Here is a 12,051-nt window from a genome sequence, read left to right on the forward strand (position 1 = left end):
TTACTCATCATTGAGATCGGTCACAAATTACAAACAACTCTATCGATTAAAGTGTCTTAATAGCTTGATGGAATAAATCTTATGATGGTTATATTATATAACTAGCTGACCCGTGCCCTCTTTCTTTGGGTGGTAAGCATTTTCACATGTGATCGATTGGCCGAGCATTATCAATTTAAGAGATAATTTAAAATATCAAAAATCAAACTGTAAAAATGAATTAAAAAAAAAAGTGAGACATATGCTGTCACTGACTTTTTAGTAGGCTTTACCAAGTTCTACAACTTTTCTCTAGAACTTAATAATATATCTCTCATCGTTAGGGCAGCGTTCGTAAGAAACGTTTTCGTTCGACCGTTTTTTCTACGACTTACTTTTCATTTTTGAAAAGACTCTGTCGTTGTAGTGGGAGGCTATAGCCTATGACACTCACAAATGATGTGGCTTTCTATTGGTTAAAGAATTTTCAAAATCAGTTAAGTAGGTCCAAAGATTACCCCCAACAACCTCACAAACTTTACCTCTTTATATATTATAAGTATAGATATTGGTTTCTCTCGTACCATTTATCTTAGTGACATAAATCACGTCCGCCGTCTAGACATTTTTTTTTATATGTGCCGGGATGGCAAATTACTCTACTCCACCTGATGGTAAGTGGTAGTAGAGTCCAAACGCGACGACGGCCAGTACAGTCAGGAAGAATGTTCTGTACTAGCCGTCCCCGCCTTGCCGGCCCGCAAGATGCCTCTTCACGCCTCGTTTGAAGGAACCCGGGTTATAAGAGGAGGGGAACACGTGAGCTGGTAAGGAATTCCATTTTTTGGAAATGTGACAAAGAAAAGAGTTACCAAATTTCTTTGTGGGCGATGGAATTGATGTCACAGTTAGGCGGTGACATCGAGAACCAGCTCGCGTGGACTTAAGAAGGAAGGGGGAAGCAGGAATTAGAGAGAATAATTCCTCAGAGCACTCGCCGTGATACAGTCGATAAAAAGAAAGATACATCTAGACCAATTACAGAATAAAAGGCCAAGTCTCTATATATAATAACAGATAAATTATATACATTATAATAACAGATAAGCTATTTAAAAAAAATACATAACTGTACGTAATCTTTATTTAAATATTTTTTATAAGTGCGATTCTACAATAAAGGTAAAATTGTTAGTTGATATATGAGTTGATATATAAAATATAATATAGTGCGTTATTTATGAAAGACACACTTATTATTTTCATATCAGCTACCGTTTTATGTATCGCTTATAGATTTATTATTAATAATAATTGGTAATATTAGATTGCATATCGGCAATCTAGCAATCGTGTCGATCGTCAACAACTAACTCTATTACAGATAATTGGTAAACATTAATGTTGATTTTACAATAATTGTCTTACAGATATATATACAAACAGCTCAGATATACATATACATACATACATACATAGCATATATATACATCCATATTAATGTTATAAATTCGAAAGTGAGTTTGTTTGTTTGTTACCTGTCACGTCTTAACTCACTATCAACTCAAACAATCATCGTGATTTTTTTTATACACGTTGTCAGTGGTACAGAAATGGAAACAGGAAACCTAACATCTGACCGACACACACACCACCTTCCTCTTTATACGCGAGCGATGCCGTGAGCGGAAATTAGTAAATCATAAAAGTGAGTTGGTTAACTGACTTTCACGTATCGTGTGAATAAGATAAACCTAGTTAGCTAGTTCGAGACTGAGATCTTTTGTTCAATAAACGCGGAAAAAGTGTCAAAAGATATCTTCGCAGAAGCTCTTAAATTAATTGTTCCTTTATGTTTGATTATACAAATTCATGTATGCGGTTGTGTGGCAAACTTAAATACTGTATAAAGTAATAACGTATGTATAAATCATATTAACTTATAAAAAGATAACGTTAATCTGGTAGGATGCGGCTTTGTGCAAGCCCTCTGGGAATATTAAGTATATCACATATTCTATAAAACAATAACACAAGGGACATAGCCCCTTAACTTGGGAAAAGTTTGGCGTAAGGACGATGTAAGGAATATTTAATATTTCTTACAAAGCCCCCTTGGGCAAGGTGGCCATTTATTTGCCAGTCTGCCTATCATTTTTATTACAAAAATAATAAATTATACTACAAACAATATATATCTCACAAAAAAAAACTGATCAAATTATGTACGTACTTACATAGATATGTCTAATTATCTATAAAACTCAAACTACATAACTATAAAATGAATATATTTTATTTAGTATTCAATTTTTTGTGTACAAACATTATTATTTGACAAGTGTTATTAAACCAACGATATGTGTTCTTAATAACCACATCAAACACATCTTACGGATAAATAACCAGATCAAAATGTAACAGAAATTCACTTAGAATTTGTGGTAGTAAATCTTCATTCGTATTTTAGGCTGGTAATTAACAGGTTACATATTATAATTATATTTCTTTGATTCTTATATAAGAAACTTACTACATACTCATACATATACTCTTCTTAATGTACATACAATTTTCGGTTGATGATAATGATTGCCATCTTCACCTGAACCTGGTTCTTGTAACATAGTATCCCAAATAATTAATTGAGCCCTTCGTTTCCATTGTTAATAAATCCATGAAAATAATAGCATAATAACTTAGTGGATCACCTTTAAAAGGAAAAGTTCACCTTTAAGGCTTCGTTCCTCTCCTGTCGACGAGAAGGTTTGGAGCTCATTTAACGACGCTTCTCCAATGCAGGTTTCACGATGTTTTTCTTCAACGACGAGTACGAGATGAATTATAAAAACAAAGAAAATGAAAATTCAGTAGTGCTTTTGCCAGGATTTGAAGCAAACTTTAAGTTAAGACTCACGTGTTCTAGCCACTGATTTGATTTGACTTTATTTGAGAAATTGAGGCCCGTCTCGGCTGTAAGTCTCAAATAAAATTTAATAAATAACAGATCGCAATGTGATGCCAATGAACTACTTAAATAAAATAACTATGAAATTAAGCTTTAAAATTATAAAAAAAAACTTTTGTTAATCGACATAATATGTACGTTGTTTTATCTTAGATTTTAACTTGGCTTAATGATTTTTATTATTGTTACAGATGAAGCTTATATGAAGCTAGCACTCGAGACCGTTGAGGAGCTGGATTGGTGTCTGGATCAGCTCGAGACCATACAAACACACCGCTCTGTCTCTGATATGGCTTCGCTCAAGGTAAGCAACTAAGCGAGAAGCATGTATGTAAATAATGCGGTATTCTCATTGAGATCCAATACCGACCGCGTCATAATCAACATTATTTATTGCATAATTAAATCATCATACTCCTTATTAAATAGAAACATTAAACGGATAATTTATTCTGAGCAATATTGAGTTATAACCGCAGCTTAATATTAAACTAAGGAGAGCCTTAAGTAACTGTTGAATATCTCCGAGTGCTTAAGATAGTCATATTTTAAATATCGTTTTACAAAGGACTCATGTTGCTTACTTTAGATAAATATCTTGACGTTACGTGTACATTACGTCACTTATCATCGCATCTCTAGAAAATGCTTGCAAAACTTGAAACAGATAACGTGTTACATGCGGAATTCAATGATCGATGACACCGCCACCTAGAAAAAGATTTTTTCCTCGATGTTGTGATTGATGTTTATCATATATTGATATTTCTTAAACAATGACCTCAATTTATAAACTGACGAAATAATTATGAGTCAAGATTTATGAAAGCGTGACTAATGTTAATTTTGCTCTCAAACGGCAACGCGTTTATCTTCTTTTGAGAACACACTCTCACTCACATAAATAGGATAAAGGTTAAGAACGATCGGTATACGGTGAAAGGTGTTGGTAAATTTCCTCCCGTAGGAGTGTACGGTGAGGAGGGACTTTGATTGAATATGTTTTTGAGTTATTTATAATTTCGTGCTTGCTTTAAATTATTTATTATCTATGTCTTATTGTTATTTTCAATTTATGAAAGCCTTCAAAGGATAACATCTTTGAAGGTTTTATATAAACAAGTTGTATTGAATTATTTCGTTTAACATTAAATATAATCTTCGAGACGAAACGAATAATATTCATCCTTTCTGATTTCAATTTTTCGATGAATTTATTCTATTTCTTTCTGTTTAATAAAATATAGAAGAGAACGTACAGGTAATGTAAATTTATTTTTTGCCCATGCTTAACTACCACTAAATACTTTGACTTTCAAATTGTAATTCAAAGAAGTAAAAAATAATTCAAACCATTTTGATTGCTATCAAAATGGTATTTCAAAATTTCTCATGAAGCTTAATAAAATTAAATTATAAATAAATAAATTTTAAATATTACAATAAAATCTAATAAATCTAAAACAGCAATAATTAGTACTGTTCTGTTCCCGTTTAAATAGTGAATTAGACACAGCAACTACCATAACAAACCATACTATCATATTAAAAATGGCTAGTCATTTCACCGGACAGCTAATTATACTAGCAAACAATGCTCGAATGAGAAGTTTAATTTTGATATATTTCCTAGTTTGCCGACCTAATCTAAATGTAGTAGACACTAAATAAAATATTATTACTATAAGCAATCTACAATGATCACTGTTAACATTAAATTGGGGATTTTAATGTAAAACAGCGATTAATATTAGCTCTATGTTACTATATGGCATCAGAAAAGCATGACATTCAAGATTTGAATAAATTGATTGATTTGAAAATTGAAATGAAATATTTCTATTTATAAAAGATCAATAATACATTGCAGTCACGTTAATACAATCGCAAACGTTCATTCATATTTTTGTATACTACCATTTTCGTAAAAAAATAATTCCTAAAATATAACTTTGTGTATATGACTTAAGCCGAGATTGCTCCGTAACTGGCTAGAACACATGAATCTTATTCGAAGATTCCGAGTTCAAACCCAAGCAATTGAAAATTAATATGCTTAATTTGTGTATATAATTCATTGCGTTCTTGGCTGTAAATTTGTGTCGGATGAAAATCTACCACCAACCAATGTCGGAGCAGCGTGTTGGAATAAGCTCCAATCCCTGTTAAAGCGAAAAGGAGACTTTTTCCCAGCAAAGGAATTCACAAGTTATTACTTATTTATGCGCCCATAATTTATTATTTTATATGTTACATGCTCTTAATCGGTAATCACTTGATAATTAATGATAATTATTGTATACTAAATTAACCGGAGCTTAAACCGTGATCGTACCGATTAGCTTATTTTACAAGAATATTTAGCATCATTAAGCTTATTATAGGCACTTAGTGACATTGATAGAATGAATGTAGGATATTGTTATTGTTTAGACTATTACTGAATAGAGATCTATCGACCACTCATCAATTATTATGTAATAAAATTGTTGAAATGAGACATATTAGAACCGTAACCGTAACAGCCTGTGAATGTCCCACTGCTGGGCTAAAGGCCTCCTCTCCTCTTTTTTTGAGGAGAAGGTTTTGGAGCTTATTCTACCACGCTGCTCCAATGCGGGTTGGTAGAATTCACATGTGGCAGAATTTCAGTGAAATTAGACACATGCAGGTTTCCTCACGATGTTTTCCTTCACCGTAAAGCACGAGATGAATTATAATCACAAATTATTAGAACAGATAACGTATAACATAATGTGACAAGATTAATATTTATTTCACTTCTCACTTGTTTTCTATTTTCTTATGTATAAAGATATTTTTATAATAATATTCAAAAGATACGAAGGCATATTATTTTTATTAATTTAACGTAAAAGTTGCTCAAAATATAAGTCAGTGACCTTAAACAACATAGGAAGGTATTATTTATTATTGATACGAACAACATAGGTGTATGACGTACTATCAATAATGAAGGACATTACAACTCTACCTTCGCTCTACCGTTTATCGTTATAAACATATTATTTAATTTCGCTTTGAAGTTATTTATATTGATGATGATAGTATTTTTTTAACTGGCAACATTATTCAACAGTTTTCATCTAAGGAAAAATATTTTTTAATGATAATAAATAATTTGAATTTCAAATGTTCGATTCGTCTTAAACAACTGTTTATTTATTTTTACTTCTTATAAATGCAGGGGATTAAAATTGTACAAAACAAATATCGGTTGAATTTTGACCACGATAAATACTAGATTAAACAAATTAATAATGGCAAATACCGTACAAATCCATAAGGTATGTATGATATATAACATATGTATTTAAATAAAATCTGAGTTGAATATGATCGGAATTTAAATAAAATTAAATGTAATATAATCGAAACTATGAAGTTTTTAATCATTTAAATATTGCTTTGTTATTTACCCAAAATTCACAAACTTATATTTAAAATGTAACAAAAACAATAATATGTATGTCAGAGTATGCTTTAACTCAGTAATTGTTAGATGACACGTTTTGCAAAATAATATATGTGTAAAGTAATTCAAATTGACTCTCCAATGTCGTTTAACAACCTTGTAATATGTAGTGTGTCTGATCTATTCTTGAAATTTTAAATTATGTTTAAGAAAACAGTAATGCCGAGGTTGCCTACATAGTAAAATCTAACGGTTTAATTTGCATATAGATATAAACGATGGAATGTTACTACTCGTTATTATAGTGTTGCGTTAAACGGATAAGGTCCACGGTCGCAGCTTGCGCTCCGTCGGTCACGTACGCCCTCAGACTTACGTTTAAAGGCGGCGCCCGCCTTACAACAACAAAAAAAATTATCCACTCATCTTTATATCTTCGAAGATTGAATTTTAATTATTCTAACGATACAAAAAATATTTTTATTTGTATAAAACGGACAGAAATAAATAAATATCAGTGGGGTGACTATTCCGCAATTTAATTTATTTCCTTTTGATTATGATTCAACTTTAAAATATCATTCGTTGTATCTGATACATTACATGTTATGGTCTTCTGAGAAAATAACTAACAAAGATAAAAGAACATTTTCTCCCGTTAAATTTATTTATGAACCAATGCTGTAATTATGTAAACATTTCATTTTAGAGATAAAAATAAATTCAAAGAATATCTACAAGGTTTACCTGACTAACTGATCTGATTCCCTGAATTTACTAAAGATACTCTTGCTATACATCAAACATGATAAACCGAGAGTTGGCAGCCACTTTGACTAATGTGTAAAAGCCGTATTTTGTGCATACTTGTTTTAATACTAGTAAAATAAGAAATTCATAACTACATATTATAAAACAAAGTCTTATGCTGCGTTTGTCTGACTGTCTCTCTGGACACGATTGTCTGGACTCAAAGACTACCAAACGGATTGTCAGACGATTTTCACCAATGGATAGAGTGATTCATGAAGAAGGTTTAGTTATATTATTCATTAAAGTTTTGTTGATATTGGCTGAAAAATCAAGATAAATGTCGGAAAAAATCATACCCACTCGGATCTTTAGTGACGTGTGTCGTGTTATCGTTTTATGTAGAACATTATTCTGCCCTTGCAAAGCCGGAACGGTAGCGATAAAAGTATGGATTTTGCAGTTGCAATAGTGACATCTAAATATTTTCACCAAATATGCTTAATTGTACATCAAAGAATAACATAACATACGGAGACAAAATAAATATTACAAGGAATGCGCAAATCTTATTACTTAAAGGAACAACTTTTGGGTAGAGGACTTGTTATAGTAAAATTTAATAAAAACAGTGAGTAGTTGATATGGCTTAATTATATTAGTTAAAAGAAATACAACAATATTTTTACTTGGCATACTTTATTATAATTTTACAATATAAATTTAAAGTTGCATTTTAAGGTGGCAAATCTATTACATTTTTTATTTGATAATAATAAATACAAGGCATAGAAACCGCCAACAAAAGAAAGTTTTTTTTTTTATTCAACAGCAAAAATCAGTAATCGATAGTAAGTACCAATTAAAGTGTCAATAATCGAATCAATAATAATCAAAATGTTGCGTTGTCGTACTTACTAGTCCCAGCTTAGTCAAAATAGCTCCCACCTCTCCTGCTATAAGTTATATACATAATGTGATTCTGAAATATATTTTATATAATACTCTCTGAACAAATCCTTTAATTCATTTTTTCGATCCAAGCTATTAACTACGTGTATCGAAAAAAACGTCTACAAAAATATCGAATTTCTCAAACACCTTGTTTCACTATATTTTTGTTTATAATTAAAATTAAAGCTGTTTTTATCCGATTCCATGACAACACGTTAATATTCTATTTAAATATTTTTACGCGTATTTAATACGGTTGTTATAATGACTGTTATTGAATATTTACATCAAACGAGGCCTAACAAAACATCGATTCTGTACACCGATTCGTGTCTTTCAAATCCAAGGTAAATATATACGTAAGCTACTGGGAACAAAGAAAACCACATTTGTATAGAGCTTCTCAAAATTGCACTTTAATCTTGAATCGGTAATGTTTCCATTCCTAATATCCGTCAATGACTAATTATGCGTTAATACAAGTAATGAATCATTTTGATTATGTATTAATGACTGATTTGTACGTCACACAACACATGGGTATCTAAAATTGATCGTTATTAAATAAAAAACTGTATATCAAATAATGTATCCATACTTTTAAATAACTGATATATATTATATATTAAAGTTACAAACTTAGTTTTATATATCAGATCATAGGCAAGGTAAGGTGAACATCGAAAATACTTTTTTTAGTACTTATTTTAAAAAGGAGGAAATGAATAAATATAGTATTATCTTATAGATATATGTTTTTACAATTTAATTTTCTAATACAATTTGTTTTTTTTTTATAAACGTAATGTAAAGAATTAAAATTAGTATATAAATTTCTCCGAATAAGAGCTTTTCTGAGTTTTATATACGTTTTATGTGAACCAATACGCTTTCAAAGGTTTCACAGGCACTTAAAATATTACGGAGAGGGCTTGATTTAGTAGGTTTTTAATAGGAAGGGTCGCTTTTAATTCAGGATGGTACAACATAACGGACTTACTTAGATTGATGTCCTTATTGATCTCTACAACTTATAATGAATTTCTTTATTCATTAAATGACTACAGCATAACAAGAAAGAGATTCGTAAATATTTTATGTTAACCTTGTGCGATTAAATAACAGTTAAACAATCAACCGATTTTGTCAGCTGACAAAACAATCGATAGTGAAACATAAATGCTACGTCTGGTTACTTGAATGACCTGATTACAGTGTGACGTATTCAGCGACCTCTGAGCAACCGCCACCGGCCACACCGTCACACATGAAGGTTGTCATAACTAGCTGACTCCAATACTGTATTGTATGATTCCGCCAATATCATTAGAAAAGTGACCACTTAGCGTTATTCTATTCCATTTATTCATTCCCACCCGATATCACGTGGTGTACAGAAAATGCATTTAAAGAAAATCATTGGAGTTTTATTTAAGATTTTTTTTATATTTAAAACTTTATTAACAATTTCAATACACATTAATATATATATATATATATATATATATATATATATATATATATATATATATATATATATATATATTATATATATAGGAAAATCTGATAATATTTGTTAGTATATTTATTTGATAATAAATCGATTTATAAGGAGATTATAATAATTGCAATAAATTATTCGATTTAGAGAAAAACTACTCATTTTCTCAGTTTCGTATAATTATAAAAAAAATATTTATGATATATTTTCATAAACAAAAGCTTTTATTTCTACTTAAGTAGAATTTTGTAACACTTACTCATATAGTATATAAACGTCATTAATGTAATTTATATAATGTATAGGAATATAAGCAATTAATTTAAAAAATGTGTGACTTTATTATCATCTTAAATGTTATATTATCAAGGTTTCTGTTCAGGAAATAATCAAATATTGAACTGCGTGACGTAGTTCGACGTCAAGCTTACCTTTACCGTATACGTAGATGTAGACCGGTGTAATAGGATCAATGCAGTGTCATGCTAGTTTTAATATAATTTTTTATCGAATTTCTTAAGCAATACGTACATGAATAATGTTCTTATTCATTAAATAATGTAAATATGTTTCATACAGCATGGTTTCCATTCAAAGTATACTACAAGTCGTTCAATTGTGAACAAATACATTGTTTATACTTTGCATTTTTACTTACTATATTCTATTATGTTTTTTTCCTATTAATGTAGATCACTAAACTTTACAAATTCAATTTAAATTTATGTTAACAGAAATGAATGTTTTCAATATTTTTGATTTAAAATACATATGTAAATGAAAGTTTTCTACAAATAACGGAGGTAGTGAATTTTTAAACAAAGTTTAGTTGTATATACGTTATAAATATTTGAAAAGCCACAAATAGAAAAATAGATACATTTTGCAACACACTTGTCATCGAGTGATTTGAAACTGGGGCACGACCGCATACATCGATATGATATGACATAATACCTCCTACATAACTACGTGATGACGTTGAAATACTATTTTAATAGATACCAGAGATACATAACACACTTATAAATGAAAGCAAATACTGTGTGTGTCGTTAAATACTACGCACAATATGTAGGTCACGGCCGGTACCAGTTTGATTACTAGACGTAAGTAATCAACACGTGATTCCATAATATTTAACTATCTTACAAATTGTATCTTATCTAAAACCTTTACATTTTGTGATTCAATCGCGAAATGTCATAAAATATTGATCAAGCCCACCTTAGCAACAGATCGTACATGCGGGTTGATCTTATCTTCCAACACAATAGACGGATCATTCTGACGATTACCACCGAAACGATTACCAATCCAAACGTCAACTTGTTAATATAATTGCTTTCATTTTACAAGCAATAAAAGTTTTAGTTTTATAATATCTTGTGTGTTCTGTAATATTCGTCTAGTAAATCCTCTGTTATTTGTAAAATTAAATAATTTTCCTCACCAGGTATTTTCCATCAACAATTTATTATTTCATATTTGCATTGTGATGTTATGACAGGCTAATTCAACGCCTTTGAAATGAACTTTTAACTAATTTTAATTTTGTTGATAAATAATACTACTACGACGAACTACGTTCGATTTGTAGATATATAATTATAAAAATAACTATATTTGAATTTATATATTAAGGATGGTCTTATCTAATAGATAAATATGCCATATAATTATAATTTGTTTTCGAATAACGAAATCTTTTGGAGCGATATCGATAATCTTTCGGGTTGGCTAAGTAGAAAATAATACTATGTAAAGCTTGAAGTAATAAATATAAGGCATTATAATAATAACAAACCATTCATTTTGTTATTGCGTTTTCAAAGATCACTAAACTGAACAGCATAAATCGCAATTTTTACTTATAAATACATTATAAACAATGAATGGTAATGCGTAAATGAATCGGAAACACTTGCCAGAATTCATAAGATACAACTGTTCCTAGAAATAATTACAGGAAGAAAGATATTGAGTGATTGTGTATTATCTTAAACACCTATAACTTTGTATTATTTTTGTAACGAAAATGTTTACGCAGAATATTTTTAAAAATCACTAGAAGGCTATTGTAATAATAATAAAATCAATCACAAGTTTTTAAGATTAGAAGACACTGCTTTTTTGTACGGAATGGCATATAAATCAAGGCCTACGATTCAGATTAATCGTTTAAATCTATTAAACGCATCAAAATATAGTATGCCCGATAACGATATACAAAAGTAAACAAACGTATTCAACATGTACGTGTGAGGAGGCACGTACCATGTGACCATATAGGAGTAATTTATAAATATGGAATTTTATTAATGTCGACATACCAACCGTTACATTTTTTTAGATCACCAGATAGACGTCATATTATGTTACGAGAGTGGTGACTCACGATAAAGATGATTGATATATGGACCGCAATGATATATATAATAACATAAATGTTTAGAATTTTTA

At 30.0% G+C, this 12,051-nt stretch overlaps 1 protein-coding gene across 8 annotated transcripts in view; it reads left to right on the plus strand.

Annotated features, from left to right (window-relative positions):
* The window catches only part of LOC126768474 (cAMP-specific 3',5'-cyclic phosphodiesterase), a 341,168-nt gene that overhangs the window by 318,476 nt on the left and 10,641 nt on the right, over positions 1-12,051 (plus strand). For all 8 annotated transcript variants that reach the window (XM_050486608.1, XM_050486611.1, XM_050486605.1 and 5 more), the window contains one exon: positions 3,139-3,251. In XM_050486608.1, coding sequence (XP_050342565.1) covers positions 3,139-3,251 — 113 coding nt within the window. The remainder of the gene's footprint in view (positions 1-3,138; positions 3,252-12,051) is intronic.

The sequence above is a fragment of the Nymphalis io genome, chromosome 5, assembly GCF_905147045.1.
Source record: "Nymphalis io chromosome 5, ilAglIoxx1.1, whole genome shotgun sequence".
NCBI classification, from domain to species: Eukaryota; Metazoa; Arthropoda; class Insecta; order Lepidoptera; family Nymphalidae; genus Nymphalis; species Nymphalis io.